The 16,643-nt window shown below is 38.6% G+C and overlaps 1 protein-coding gene across 1 annotated transcript in view; it reads right to left on the bottom strand.

Annotated features, from left to right (window-relative positions):
• The window catches only part of FGD6 (FYVE, RhoGEF and PH domain containing 6), a 63,694-nt gene that overhangs the window by 22,367 nt on the left and 24,684 nt on the right, over positions 1 to 16,643 (bottom strand). The window contains 6 exon segments of the mRNA XM_042468978.1: positions 3,361 to 3,448; positions 5,363 to 5,519; positions 6,320 to 6,471; positions 13,969 to 13,999; positions 14,104 to 14,171; positions 16,204 to 16,360. Coding sequence (XP_042324912.1) covers positions 3,361 to 3,448; positions 5,363 to 5,519; positions 6,320 to 6,471; positions 13,969 to 13,999; positions 14,104 to 14,171; positions 16,204 to 16,360 — 653 coding nt within the window.

The raw sequence follows: 16,643 nt of genomic DNA, 5'->3' as shown, positions 1-16,643 counted from the left end.
TTGAAAGATTAATCTGACAGTCATTTGCCATAAAAAGAATGCTTGTAACAGAAAACACAAATCACCGAAAACCAATCATCATGGAGGAAGGATAAGCTGTGAAATGATTTCCTTCTACATTTTGTTCTATAGTCTCTTAAACTTTTCCAAAGGCTAAGAGCAACAAGGTTAAAACCAACATTTACAACTCCTGACCTGCCAAAGCGCTAACATGATACAAGAAAAACAAAACAGGATAAGGAAGCCTGAACAGTTTGGAATTCACTAACTCAGCATAAATAATGTTTTCTATATCTTTGGCAAAAGGGGCTAACATTTTTGCAGCCACATTGCAGAAATAAGAAAGCAATAAAAAGGAAAAAAAAGTTTTCATTTAAGTGAAGAGATAAAACATTTAGCTATATGAATGACAACAGAGTGGAGCACTGAGCTACTATTTAGAAAAGCAGTCGCTGCCTCATTAGCAATACCATCAAATAAAAGTATTACATAGCTGAATGAGAGCAGCAATTTAAAAAATTACAATGAAACACTAGTGCAAGTTTATTTCAGTGCAAAGAAGACACCATCTTTTATGGTGTTAAAAAGAAATAAAGAGTACATTATTTTGTCTCAGTTTCTGACCATTTACTTTTACAATGAGCAAACATTTACCTGTTTAAATCAAGGGTGGCACCATATTTTTCCCACAACCTGATTTTGCAGCCCCTGCCATCCAATGCAATCTCTCCCTACCATCTTTAAGCATGGTTATTATTGTCACTGCTAGATGTAACACCTTTAATTTTGTTTAACCTATTTAAATTGGCCATCACTGGTTCATACCATAAATCAAGATCTTTAAAACACCTAACACATGCTCCTGCAGCTTCCACATTCTGATTAGGAAACAGCACAAGGGATTCAAGTTTGGCTCTGAAGGTAGGAAGGATAAGGATCAGCAGAATGGTATACAGAATTAGAGCAGCAGCAACTGCTTTTTTGATTAGAAACACAACTAAAAAATAACAATATTTTCTGCATGGAAATGTTCACAGCCTGGAATTTTCCACCTCTGTTTCATGTTGTTCCCTCATCAAGTATGCAATTATCAACTATTGTTATATATCAAAAATCATTTTACCATGTTTTTATTGGTAACTTGAACAAAATGTTGATTTTAAAGGGAAAAGAGCAGCTTTAAAATAGTGATAACTAGTTTCTATGACACTCTGCGTAACATGTTTATGGGATATATCTACAAATCTTTATTTTTAATGCCAGAGAACCATATCTTGGAGGAAAATAAAAACACTGCTCCCTGTTTAATTATGATTGCTAAAACAACTTGCAGAATAGGTCCATGTGTATTATTAACACAGTAGTACCTCTTGTGTTCAGTGCAGCTCACTTCCTAGTATGTTTAGGAATGCAGTCTTAAGAACAGAGAAAACTTAGAGTAGAATATGGATTTATTTATTTTTTTACAAACTCTATATACAATCTCAGCATCATCACTAAAACATCAAAATATGCATGGATCAGCATGTGTGATAAGAAAAATATTTGTATTATATCAGTTTTCAGAGCCTCCCTTTCCCCTTTGAAATCAATACTGTTCTATCCTGAACAGCAGGAACAGGGCTGAACAGCTGTGGAAACATAACCTAACATCATATGTCTGATGCTTATCACCATTAAAATTTATTTAACTGAAGATGAAAAAAGAGCCAAGATCATGCTTTGCTTCCTCTGTATTTTCATCCACCCTAGAATATGCCATTAAAATTTCTGCCTATACAGTGATTTTACCACAGAACTTCATAAACTGAGATTGCTACACATAGAGTGTGGAAAAGGTTATGTTTTTGGACTACATATCCCAGAATTCCCAAGCCAGTGCTTTTGGGGAAATTTGAAGAGTATAGTGGACCCTTGATATCAGCTGGAGTTTGGTTCCAGGACCCCAAAATATGTGGATGCTCAAGTCCCATTAAACAGAATGGCGTAGTAAAATGGTGTCTTATATAAAATGGCAAAATCAATGTTTGCTCTTTGGAATTTATATATTTTCAAACTGCGGATGGTTGAATCTTTGGATGAAGGATCTGTGGATATGAATGGCCTACTATATAGTCCCCAAAGTCAACTTTCCCAAGGTTTGCATATAGACAGGATAGAGGGAGCGATCAGGCAGACCCAACAACATCAGGGACTGCCTGAAGGAAGAGGCCCCTCCCTCCTTTAACTGTCATCTTGGCCTGAGAGGGAGCGACCAAGCAGACCCAGCAACATCAGGGACTGCCTGAAGGAAGAGGCCCCTCCCTCCTTTAATTGTCATTTTGGCCTCAGAGGGAGCGATCAGGCAGACCCAGCTCCATCAGGGACTGCCTGAAGAGGCCCCTCCCTCCTTAACTGTCATCTTGGCCTCAGAGGGAGCGACCAGGCAGACCCAGCTCCATCAGGGACTGCCTGAAGGAAGAGGCCCCTCCCTCCTCAACTGTCATCTTAGCCTCAGAGGGAGCGATCAGGCAGACCCAGCAACATCAGGGACTGCCTGAAGGAAGAGGCCCCTCCCTCCTTTCATCTTGGCCTCGCAGAGGGACGATCAGGCAGACCCAGCAACATCAGGACGGCCTGAAGAAGAGGCCCCTCCTCCTCAACTGTCATCTTGGCCCAGAGGAGCGATCAGGCAGACCCAGCAACATCAAGCTGCCTGAAGGAAGAGGCCCCTCCCCCCTAACTGTCATCTTGGCCTCAGAGGGAGCGATCAGGCAGACCCAGCAACATCAGGGACTGCCTGAAGGAAGAGGCCCCTCCCTCTCAACTGTCATCTTGGCCTCAGAGGGAGCGATCAGCAGACCCAGCAACATCAGGGCTGCCAAGGAAGAGGCCCCCGTCCGCTCCTCAACTGTCATCTTGGCCTCAGAGGGAGCGATCAGGCAGACCCAGCAACATCAGGTTCTGCCTGAAGGAAGAGGCCCCTCCCTCCTCAACTGTCATCTTGGCCTCAGAGGGAGCGATCAGGCAGACCCAGCAACATCAGGTTCTGCCTGAAGGAAGAGGCCCCTCCCTCCTCAACTGTCATCTTGGCCTCAGAGGGAGCGATCAGGCAGACCCAGCAACATCAGGGACTGCCTGAAGGAAGAGGCCCCTCCCTCCTTAACTGTCATCTTGGCCTCAGAGGGAGCGACCAGGCAGACCCAGCAACATCAGGGACTGCCTGAAGGACGAGTCTTCTCCCTCCTTTAACTGTATTTTGTATTGTATTACAATTTTTACTGTACACTGCTATGATCATCGCGGAATAGCGGTCTATAAATAAAATGTGTTGTTGTTGTTGTTGTTATTATTATTATTGCTTCCAAAGTGGATTCTTACCTGTCAAAAGCAGCCTGTACTGGGGAATCCTCTGCACTGGCTTCAGCAAATAGTGCTTAAGGGCCAAGTTAGCACAGCGGGGACTCATCTGAAAGACAAACCACCCAGAACTCTAATATTGTCAGCTAAAATTCTTTTCAGCTATCCCTGCTGATGCATGATGAAATGAAGTCTTAATTGAATTTTATACTATCACAATGCCACAGAGTCACTTGGATTTAGAAAATTAATACATCAATACGATATATCAAAGTAAAATACACCTTGCAACTAGGGCATCAGGAACGTTTATATTTTGAAGGTTTCCTCCTTAATTCCCTCAATCAAGTACCATCGCTTCATTTCTTGAGCTGCGCTACAACAAATTACTTAACTTTTGTCTAACAAGCCTAAAAAACCACGCCTCCATGTTTCCAAACCACAAACAAAAAGATGTGGAAGTATAACAGTTTGAATTTGCATTTTGGTAAAAGATTTAATCCCAAATTAGAAGAGCTTTAATTGGGAGGCTTGATTTATTTCTAGAACATTTCATTCCATTCAATTTGCCTAGAAAAAATTCATTATTTGTGGACCCATGACATACATAAATCACCAAATGATAAGATGGAAGAGGTCTTGTAGACCAGTGTCTCTTAAACTATGGCAGATTAGCAGATTTCTTCCACATGCTGCAGGACCAGCATGATATTTGTCCCCAATGACGTCAACTATTCCATTCTTTCCTGGAAACTGGCCACAGACTGACAGCCAATAGCTTATGGACCTACAACACTCCATGGTTCAGCACTTTGAGTAGCACTGTTATAGACCATCTAGTTCAGTTTCTGCACAGTTAAGAGACGTAGGCTGAGAAAAGACTTGTTAATAGGGAAAAATGGCATCCTTTGTTATTCACAGTTACTTACTTATGGATTTATATATTTAACTTATATCACACCTCCCTCTCAACATGAGACCCAAGACTACTCACCATGAAGATTAAAACAAATGTTAGTTAAAACACAACAATTATAATTTTAAAAAGCTTTAAAAATAAATAAATAAATTTAAAACAGCACTAAAAGTTTAGAAACATTTACAACCTAAGTATGAGAATTAAAGTACAACATAAACACACCATGAAAATATCCTTCTTTTCTTATGCTGTACATTTCACTGGGTGCACATAATACAAACATATAAAGGAGCTGTGAAGGTGTTATCAGATGCAATTCAATTTGCTAGCCACCATAATACCTCTACTATGACTGAACTTCCTGAAATGAAACTATTTTTGGTTGCATTAATTACTTCTCTCATCATATTTACCAATTCTTTAATATGAATCTATTGGTGGAAATAGATACTTCATAAACAATGTTCTACAAGGGGCTATACTGGTGACAGTTTGCAGTGTATGCTTAACTATAAAAGTTTAAAATGCAAATTTGAAAAATTAAATGGTATTTATTTGTGTTTGGGATATACAACTTTTAAAAGTTTTTTCTTTCTTTTTCTAACTTGTCAATAAACCAAAGTTATTTTATTTGAATGCCAATCTGGCACCCAAAATTAATGATTAAATCCTTGGATTACATACATGCCCCTAGACTCCCTTATAGTGGATCTTTGGAGAACATCCAAAGTTATTCATTGTCATTCAGAATAATTTGCTATTTGTTCCAGCTTGAATTTTGATCCAGATGTTTTTCCCTTAGCTTCCTTTGTTATGTTTATCTTTTAGATAACTGATGTAATGACAAAATTAATGGCATGTATTTTGATATAATCATCAAATACAATATACTCATGTTATTTAGCAGATGCTAAATATTTTATTATTTAACCCATTGAAATACATAAGAACTTCTACTCATATGCATTTTACAAAGGGAAGATGCTCTTCATTTGGTAAGAAACAAATACATTTTGTACTCTGGTGTTGTATAAAGAAGTGCCTAAACAAAACTAAAGTTAAGAAATAATGTGGAAACTCACAGGCACGCCAAACTTTAATTACCTCAAAATCTCGAACAACAGCAGCAAATCCTGGGTTCTTCTTACACTGCTCATCTAGGAGGGCTATATTCCTTTCAAATTCTTTGATGTAAGTTGAATACATCTTTAAGTAAGGTCCTTTTTTCACTAATATATCAGCAATCCTCTGATGGTCAACCCTGGAATTTACCACCATGAACAATTAAAACTTGTACCAGCAGAATACAGTAGCCCTTTCCAGCCCACCATGAACTACGGTCAGCCCTCCATGTTCACAGATTTTTTTATCCATGGATTCAAGCATCCATGGCTTGAACATATTTTAAAAATATATAAATTCTAAAAAGCAAACTTGATTTTGCTATTTTACAAAAGGAATGCCATTTTACTATGCCATTGTATTTAATGGGACTTGACCATCCATGGATTTTGGTATTCATGGGGGGAGGGGCCTGGAATCCAACCATAGTGGATACCAGGGCTCACTGTATTGGTTTAAAAACACACAGACTCAAATCCAATTGCTTGTCCCAATCAGTAAAATTTACATATGCATTGACTTACCATTGAGGAACTGATTTAACAGATTCATCATAGCTGGAAATATTTAGTCCCTCCCCCCGCCAATAACACTAAAGGCCATATTCTGTCAATGTCATGTCAGATTTTGCCATGTTCACTCAGTAACGAGTTACTTAGTCCTGGAGAGTAAGATGGAAAAGGGGAAGTGTCTTGGATTTAGGATTTTCTTTGGCTGAACAAAAGTCAGTCTAGTTGCAGATTATTGGTATAAAGGCATGTAAAAACACACTGTTGCATATCTAATCTTTCTCTGTAAATTGCCACATTACAGTATCAGACATTTAATATCAGAAGTTACCATTGCAATCTATAAAAGGGGCATTATCACAAGTAAGACACTTTCTAGAATTGACATCCCAATATGGGAGGCAATTGGCAAGAAAAGCTGTATGGTTACCAGTGAGACAGACGTTCTTCTAGCTCTCTCAAAAGGTCTCGATTGAGCTCGTATAGCTGAGGTAGATAGTACAAGATCTGATTCAGGATCCTGTCTTCAATGACTGGCTTTCCAAGCTGCCTGGAAGCATGTGCCACTGAATCTCGGAAATCCTATTAGAGTACAAATGGGAAACACATATATCTTCTGAGAAATTGGCTGCAAAGCAACGATGCAGTGTTACACTATGTCCATTGTACAGTCAGAGCAAACCTGTTTGGCAAAGTTCCCTAGGCCTGGACATGTAGCCCAAAGGCAAGTAGACTCACTTTTGAGCTTATTTATTGCCTTACTTGTGGATATTATATGACTATATAAGCAAACTATAGCTCTGCTATCATATGTACCCATCTCATAAACACATATGTTTTCAAATCTGTATTTAATATTAATTCCACTGACAGGGCTTTTGTCAGGGTTTATATCATCTACCTACCACCCACTTTTACATTTGGTGTATAAACCTGTACTTAACCATCCAGAAATCTGAATGCTGCAATAGGAGGATATGTGCTTGCATATTTCATACAGAAATCTGATGGCCATTTTTACTCATGCAACTTTCTTATTTCCTAGCAGTTTGAACATCTGCATGCTGACTGAGGCATTACTGCATGCTGTCTTTCTTAACCCAAGATTACAGTGGGAAAGAATGTTCAAGTGTATCCTCCTTGCTTCATCTCTCTCTGTGTTTTTTGTTGAGGGTGGAGAATGCAACAGGCATTTTGACTCTTTACAGATAATTCACTGTGTGGCTAAAGTTCACTTTTGCCAGACTAACAAAATTATATAACAGATTGTAATTTGCATCAGTGCACAAATGTGTACAGAGTGAAGTAATTATAGAATCATAGAATCATAGAGCTGGAAGAGACCGCACGGGTCATCCAGTCCAACCCCCTGCCATGCAGGAAATCCAAATCAAAGCATCCCCAGCAGATGGCCATCTAGCCTCTGCTTAAAGACCTCCTAGGAAGGAGACTCCACTACACTCCGAGGGAGTGTGTTCCACTGTCGAACAGCCCTTACTGTCAGGAAGTTCTTCCTAATGTTGAGGTGGAATCTCTTTTCCTGTATTTTACATACATTGTTCCACGTTCTAGTCTCTGGAGCAGCAGAAAACAAGCTTGCTCCCTCCTCAATATGACATCCTTTCAAATGTTTAAACAGGACTATCATATCACCTCTTAACCTTCTCTTCTCCAGGCTAAACATCCCCAGCTCCCTGAGTCGTTCCTCATAGGGCAAGGTTTCCAGATTTATATAAAGATGTGCACAGTTGTCTTGAGATGTGGGCTTCAGTGCACAAAACAATCCTATACAATTGAGTGGAGGGATTAAAGTGAGCAATTTGCCCCCCTCTCAGGTTCCTACCCACCTTGAAACCTCTTTTAAAGCTAGAGGACTCAAAAGGACAAATGACAAGGGTGCCCTTTGGCACTAGGGACTTGGATGCACTAGACTAAAATGAAAACAGATGGTTTTATTCATATGGAAATGCAGCATTTTTTTTATTTTTTATTTTTTGTCTCTTGGGAGCCAACTGGCGGCACAAAACTTAACAAACTTTTTACACTCCTGGGGTTTTATGAGCCTTCACACACAAAAATAACCCAAGGAATTACTGTACTATACTCAATAGAATCCAGATGGAGCACAGTAGCGTCAGAGAACCTTAAGCAAAAGACGACATGCATAACATTAATAGAACACTTAAAATACACTAGAGAAAATATGCTGGGAATGTTTTACTCTTAATATGCATAAACTAAACTGGTGTTATGCCCTGAATGCACTTATTCATGTATGTACAATAAAGGCTAATAACAGTGGGTTTCTAGTTCTTCTGGGCTTTAGCTTACAACTTTTCCTCTCTCTCACTCTCTATCAATACACCCCCAACCCCTTCCCCAAAGAAAATAAGAGCAGATGTATGCTTTCTGCCCTGTAAAACAGGGTTCAGTCTGCAATTGTAAACACACTAGTCCAACACATTTGAAGCTATATGGTTTTTCTGTCACAAGAGGATAGAGTAAAATTAGCTTGTAATATGAGGAGATAAAACAGGAAATTACTTCAGTGTGTTTTTATCTGAAATCAAGAGTAGGAGGTATTTAGCCTCAGGTGTTCAGGACGATAACTATGATGGTACTATATCCCAAAATCTCAAAGACCAGAATCAGAGAATATAGTTTATTCTGTTTCTTTCTCACTTGGAAACTTGGTCAATGCTCCATGGAATACCACTTTGAATAGCAATGGTATAATCCATCATGTTGAAGAAGGCCACATGGGCTGAATTTTTGCAAGTTTTGACACAGGGCCTTTAAAAGCTTCTAGTATTGCAGCCCCTTCTGATGAACGTGTTTATCTTTCTCTCTCTCTAGTTTCTTTGCCATCCAATGATCTTATTCTATTTACTGATGAACAGAAAGAAATACACGCTAGAAACTTCTTCACTCAATGGAGCTCTATGTGGATTGTCAACTGTCCATTACATGAGGCTTTTGAAATTCTGGAAGTTTTTTGAACTGGCTTATAATGCTGCAAAATTAAGATATGCCATCCAAAAATTTGATGAGTGCAGAATTCGATATACAAGCTTTAAAGCACATTTCTAATTATAATACGTCTTCTTTAAAAAAGAATAGCATTTTTCATATCAGATGGTTCCTAAAAGGAACTCTGACATATCCTTTCTTTTAATATAAAAAGCACACTTGTCCATTTTTAGGATCCATTGCTTAGAAACATCAGGTTCTAAAATGTACCTATGACTCCCAGGAAAGGCTCAGTTACGCTAATAAATTTTAATGGGTTACGGGTGCTGCATTCTTGAATGACAGTCTAGTAATGAATGGTTTAATGTACTTTATATTTTAAAAAACACTTCTGTATCCTCTTGCAAACTTAGGAGCAGCACTGTAGCCAGATGCTTACTGCCTTTTATATGTAAAAAATACCAATAAGCCCTTTCTGTATACAAAATCTGTTCTGTCATATGTAGATATCCATATAATCATATAATCTGTACACAGGTACACAGTGTACCTTAATTCAGGTACACAGTGACCTTTTTAAAGGAATTTTGTCATACTGAGGAGAGGCAAATGCAAAGAATTATTGTAGAAGCACATAGTGGCCAGAAATGTGTTAGACAGATACAAGTGCATGATTTAGAGTTACGCACTTGTGGCCATTTTACATTCATGGTCCTTACATAGTCTCCAGTTTAGGGGAAATATAGGGACCATGAAAGCCCTCCCCCATCTTCACCTACCAGGCAGCAGCCAGTGAAATTGATGGGGGTCTGTTCCTGTTTATCAGGAAGCAGCTGGCTAATGATCCCACCCACCTCTCACAAAAGCAATCTTCAGCACAAAGGGGAATTACAACATGGTCCCACTTCTGTCTGTTGCACCAGAGATTGCTCACCGGACAAGGTGGGAATGTCAGCTGCTTCCCAATTGACTAAGGAACAGATCCCATCAATTGTAGCATCTGCTGCCCAATAATTGGGGACTAGGGGAGGGGGGGGACTGGGGTGAGATTCACCTCACAGCACTATAACTAAACATTCATTACACAACAAAATTCTGGCCGTATTCTTCATTAACCTGGATAATGAGGTCCATTTAGTGAAGTCCCACTAAAGCAAGGATCTTTGTTCACATGACTTGGTATTACATGAATGAGCCTTCTGTTCTCATGTTCCTTCCTCCTATTTTAACCAGTTGCTCTCAGCAAAGCCACAATTTGGCATTATCTCTGAATCAGCAAAAGGTTTTGTTTAGTCCCTTTAAACTAAACTGAAACCACAGTCTGATTCTACTTTGTACTGGGAGGAATTATGCAAACCACAATAGGCTGCTTTAGATGTATGTAACTGCAAGCTGATTTCTGCAAAAGTGGAAGTGACTCATTAAAACACAACTGATGAGGTGGGAAGGACATAGGACTGCTCAGCATCAGTTTCGACTGGTGCACCAATTATGACATTTCCTGGACAGAAGATCATGCACAAGTAATCTCCAATTCAACTTCTGTAATGTGCTCTACATGGGACTGCTCTTGAAGATATGAAAGCTGCAACTAGTGCAAAACTCAGCAGCTTCACTGCTCATTGCAATATCATATAGACATCATATAATGCCAGTCTTAAAAGAATTGCATTGGCTGCCATACACTTCTGGTCTGAATGAGAGGTGCCTGTGATGATATCTACACTCTATATTAGTTTCTAGTGGGTTTTTTGGGCTATGTGGCTGTGTTCTGGGAGAATTTATTCCTGGCATTTTGCCTGCACCTGTGTCTGGCATCTTCAGAGAATGGTGGCATGGAGGTGTGGGGGGTATATATACAGTGGACCCTTGTTATACGCTGGGGTTTGGTTCCAAGATCCCTCATGTATAACAAAATCCGTGTATGCTCAAGTCAAATTAAATATAATGACATAGCAAAATGGTGTCCCTTATGAAAAATGGAAAATCAAGGTAAATTTATACTTTTTTGAAATATTTTCAAACCGTGTATGCTTGAATCCATGTATAAAAAATCAGTGTATAAGAAGGGCTGACTGTATTGTTGGTTGAGAGGAAGTGATTTACATGTTAATCTGTGTGTTGGTCTGTTGGTGAATGGCAAGGCCTCAGAGTAGGAGGCTATGCGAGGAGGATTTGTGTCTATTTAATTAGTAAACCATTGTCTTCTGGGAAACCCTCTAACCTGGGTGATGTTTTAAACTGCTTGAAGCCGTAATGCTTTAAGAAGGACTTTCCCTGTATTTGGCTGCCTGAGGATTTATGTGTGTGTGTGGGGGGGGGTCCTTTGTGTCCCCACATGGTAGGGACACAGGAGACAGCCTTCCCAGTCATGGGATCTCAGCCGTGGAATGCCCTCTCTTTAGAGAGCCAAGTAAAAACTTAGCTCTTCATCACAGCTTTTGGACTTTATGTAATTCTCTCAAATACGTAATTTTAAACTGTTTTCATCTTTTAAATCTGTGGCTGCATCTGCATTGGAGAAATAATCCAGTTTGACACCACTTTAACGGCCATGGCTCAGTGCTATGAAATTCTGGGATCTGTAGTTTTGTGAGACATTTAGTCTTTTCTATCAGACAAATGCCAAAACAAATTACAATTCCCAGAATTCCATAGCACCAAGCAGCTAAAGTGACATCAAACTGCATTATTTCTGCAGATTCAGCCTGTGTTACTTTGTTAATCATGTTAATATATTTTTATTTTATTTAAATTATTTTTATTGTTTTTAAGATGTTTAATTTAATTTGACTTGAGATCTTTTTGATATAGAAATATTTAAGTAACAAAAAATAAATAAAGAAACATAAGAGCATAGGAGTCATTCACTAAGTGCCAAGCCATACTTTGGGGTTCATGGGACGAAAATCAATGATTCTGACCAGAGCAAGAGATTCAGGCTCAGATTACAGGCTTAAAAATATCTATTTAACACTTTTAGGTCTACCTCTGGATAATTAATAAACTGTCATCTGCATCATACTTGGGCTTTCCAGGTCATGACATTTCAAAGTCAAAATCCAAGACCTAGAGATGACCTCTAGTTATGTCACAAGGGATAAACTCTGGTGATGCTGAATGACATTGCAAGGGACAGCCCCGGTGATGTCATTTGCCAGGATATATTATGCATCAACCATAGATGCAGGAAACAATATAACATTTTTTTTTTCAAAGCAGTTCCTCCCCTTCACCCTGAGGACCAGGAAATTTGGTCTAGGCCCTAAGATTCAGGAGCCCTAATTATGCAGCCTATGAAATTCAGCAGTTTTTACATGATTTTCCAGAAAGACAAAATTATATCCAGGAAGATGGACACTGCAAGCAATTCATTGGAAAGTAAGAAAAAAGAAGCTAATGAAAGCGATATGAGAGGAGAAGGAAAAGTCTACTTAAAAAGACAGCTGGTTAGTGTGACATCCTGGATGGAAAAGGCAGGATAAAGGGTACAACTCCCCCGATGAAACTGTACTCCATTAATGACATTGTGGAAGTCCAGTTCCTTATCCTGCCTTTTTCATCCAGAACTGGATGTTAAATTTACCAGCTGTCTTTTAAATTTAATTTTAAATCTAAATATAATTTTAAATCTAAATATTAAAATTAATAAGAGGACAGATTTTAGAGGCTTTGCTTTCTATTTGGAGAGGAGCAAGAGGTTTTGTGTTTGGTTTTAAACTTTAGGGAACAGCTATGATGTTAAAAAGTCATGCCCCGACAAACAGCAATCAGTCTCTGATCTCTGGATGTCAAAGAGAAAGAAAACTTGAACAGTCAGGTTCTAACTTAGCTGCCTAGAAAGCTGTGCTCATATGCTTTTGGTAATACTTGAAAAAGATCCGTTGAAAAAAAATCTATTTCATTAAAACACAGTTGCCCACCTCTGCTTTAAAACCTAGTTAAACATGAACACAACCTAATAATTCAAGTCCCACTTTCACATCTCTTTTGTCCTTCAGTTTGGACACCCTACAGCATATGCACAGAAAAGCAAAGATATTTGAAGAAAATACAGTTCTGGGAATAAAAGTGAAAATGATAGCAAGATATTGTAGTACAGATAAATGCCAACAAGCAGCAGTCCTTTCCCAAGCAGTTTATTAAAGGTGACTAGGTCTTTCCCTCCTTCAATTATAGCAGCGCCATAAAACTAACTGACAATGTATGTTATTTCCTTCTCAGCACAGATGAGACGGTGACATCATAAACTACCATAAACAAATTAGACCTGTGTTATATTTTCTCAATATCTGAAGGCTAACCTATGTACATACAAAGAATTTTTCACAAGTCAAATAGAAAAACAACCTACAAGAGAACACCCTCTTGCTCTACTGCATTCTGCCCTGGCAGGGAATGTGCAAGAATTCCTGATCAGCCTAGAGCCTTAAAAATCATGCTAATCTTAAAACAAAAGGCACTCTGAGCTCCAACATCCTCCCCAAACTTCTTGAACACAGCTTGGTTTCCTCTTATGCATTTAAAAATGAAATAAAAGGCTATAGAAGTTTAAAGTTTCTTCTTAAATAGTTTATTTGGCTGTTTTGTAAAAGGAAATACAGGTCAAGTCTCCCTTATCTGAAATGCTTAAGGCCAGAAGTGTTTTGGATTTCAGTTTTTTTCAGATTTTGGAATATCTGCATATACTCAATGAGTTATTCTAGAGATGAGGCTCAGGTCTCAACACAAAATTAATTTACGTTTTGTATACACCTTAGAAGCATAGCTTGAAAGCAATTTTGTACATAATATTTTTAATAATTTTGTGCTTGAAACAAAGTTTATGTACCTTGAACTGTAAGAAAGCAAAGGTATCATTATCTCAGCCACCCATGAAAAATGATTTGGATTTTTGAGTATTTTGGATTTCAAATTTTCGAATAAGGAAGACTCAGTCTGTATAAATAACACGAGTTTAATGCCTTTTCTGTAGAGTTTCAGAATCAAAGAGTTGGAAAGGACCAGAAAGGCCATCCAGTCCAACGCCCTGCCATGCACAATCAGTACCACAATCACAAATGATTAACTTTCAACCAAAAATACATATGTACAAAGTGAAATACTTACAATGTGTAGGAGCTTTAGCACATCTACAAACCTATTACAAAAAAAAAAGATAGTACAGTACATTATTTTATATGCAAAGGAAATGCATCCACACATACTTGCAGAAAATTATTTCATGCCATACAAGATACTTACACTTTTTCTGAACTCATGATTTCTTTAGCAATATGGTAAGCCTTAGTTTTCTTCCCAGCTGCTTTAATCTGCAAATAAAATGAAACTTTATAAAAGGCAAGCATATAGGGAGGGGAAAGGAGTTATAAAATACATTAAGCAAGAACCCTAGTCCTTATTTTCTTATTGTAATGACCCTGCAAGTCCTCTAGGTCTAGGTTATTTGTTACTACTGTTGTGTGCCTTCAAGTCATTTCCAACTTCTAAGGGGTTTTCTTGGAAAGATTGGTTCATAGGAGATTTGCCACTGCCTTTCCCTGAGGCTGAGTGCATTTGACTTGCCCAAGGTCACCCAGTGGGTTCCCTGGCCGAGCTGGGAATCAAACTCTGGAACCCTGGACTCCAGAGCCATAGTGTCATGAAGGAGATGGTCAGGAGAGATGGTTCATGTTAACCAATACTAGGAGTGGAGGTAGAGAGACCTGATTGGTCCTGACTCCCATTTGGGTTCTGTTAGCCAGGAGGGGCTTCTGGTGAGTGAGAAGGAGAGAGAGAGGTCTGCAGTGTAAAAAGGTATTAATTGCTCTGAGCAAGGGAATAAATCCAGAGTAAAAATTGTAGGAAGCATGGAGCATCTAGGACTAGGTAGATGGGTTAGATTCCTAGTTTTTTGGAAAAAGGATCGGACAGTCATCAGACAAAGTTTTCAAAGACTGGGATTCATTCATTCAATTTCCTGAATGGGAGGGATGACAATTCAAGCAGCTTTTGAGTTTTGAAGTATGAAATAATTGTTTACCCTTGCAAACACATGGGAAGGAGTAAATGTAGAGAATAATGATCAAGAAGTACACATATTCATGTCTTAGGAATGGGGGTGGAGGAAATTATGTATATAATCATAGAGGGGAACAACGGGACTGTTCTTTTGTAGGTTGCTGTTGCTCTTTCAGCTTATTTTTGTTTCTTATGTGTAAACTCAATAAAAATGGTGGCCTTTAACTTCCCTTAGGTTAGGAAATGTGTATTTCTTTAGTGTTAATAATAATAATAATAATAATTTGTTTTATTTATATACCGCTATTCCAAAGATCATAGCGGTGAACAGCAAGTAAGCTAATTTGCCCCCCAACAGTCTGGGTACTCATTTTAGCGACCTCGGAAGGATGCAAGCCTGAGTCGAGCTTGGGCCCTTTTGCTGGTCTTGAACTCGCAACCTTGTGGTTTCGAGTGAATGGCTGCAGTACAGGCATTTACCCACTGCGCCACCAGGGCTCCATTCTTTAGTGTTGTTGTTACATTAGCCAAGAAACCGACACACAGACTTTAAGCCAAATTAGCCAGCTGTCTATATATGATTTTTTCCCTTGCAGCTGCAGACTTTTTTGTCACTGTCAGGAAAGAAGACAATTATTTGGAAATTTAATCCACAGCTGCCAGATGCGATATACAGGAAGCTAAGTGAAGCAAGAAAAAGAAATGATGCTTGCCAATTAGTCCTAGTTCTATATAATACTATTAAACGATACATGAAACATTTGTAATAAGAGTCTGCACTATCCAATTTTACTTCTCAGGGAAGTTCCTTGCATGTTACAAGATACAGATGTATCACTATAACTCAACAACTTTTGGCAACAGGAAATGTAATTGATAGTACAGTGGTACCCCGGGATACGAATGCGCCGCCTTACGAAATTTCCGGGTTACGAAAAAAATCCATTAAAAAAAACTGTTCCGGGTTACGAAGGTTATTTCGGGTTACGAAAAAAATTTTGGTGCTTTTCGGCGCTTTTTCGCACGAAATTGCGGCTTTTCCCCATTAGCGCCTATGGCATTTCGGCTTGCGAATGCTTTTCGGGTTACGAAAGCGGCGGCGGAACGAATTAATTTCGTAACCCGAGGGAGCACTGTAATTCATCTCATGCATAAATGCTTTTGCCCAGCTAATGTTAGGATGTTTTTACAGATGCTAGTTTTAATTTCAACTGTTGCTTTTCCTGTGCTTGATTTTTACTGATTTTTTCTTATGGAGAGCCACCTAGACTATACATCTAATGATGGCAGGTACTTGGACTAACTAACAAATACTGCTGTGTCAAAGGGATCGTATGTATCTACCTGCTTTTTTTCTTGTATATCAAGCTCCCCTTTGCTGGAGTCTGAATTGGTATCTACATCTTCATCAGAGCTGTTTACATCTCTGAGCATCAATTCATCGTCTGAATGTACATCTTCCAGTGCCAAATCATAACCATCAAGTTCTTCTGCTGAGGACCTAAAAATGAAAATGTTTAACTAATTTTTGTTACAATTTTTGTTTGAAGCATGGATGACAAGAGAAGCCTGATATGCTGTCAGCACTTCCTAATTCTGTAACATAATCCAGAAAGTGAAATTTTTTAAATGAAGGGCTGCAAACAGGGTTAAACACAATGACTAAGTGTCACTATCAATTATATAGTATGGTATAAGTCTCAGCTAAAAATGCCAAAATGCATCTTCATCATTGTTTAGGAAAATATTCTTCAATTACTTTTCATCACACAGCAATGAAAGTC

This window comes from Sceloporus undulatus, chromosome 5 (assembly GCF_019175285.1).
Source record: "Sceloporus undulatus isolate JIND9_A2432 ecotype Alabama chromosome 5, SceUnd_v1.1, whole genome shotgun sequence".
In the NCBI taxonomy this organism is placed as follows: Eukaryota; Metazoa; Chordata; class Lepidosauria; order Squamata; family Phrynosomatidae; genus Sceloporus; species Sceloporus undulatus.
The sequence above is the reverse complement of the archived record's forward strand: the minus strand, read 5'-3'. Positions and strand labels throughout refer to the sequence as shown.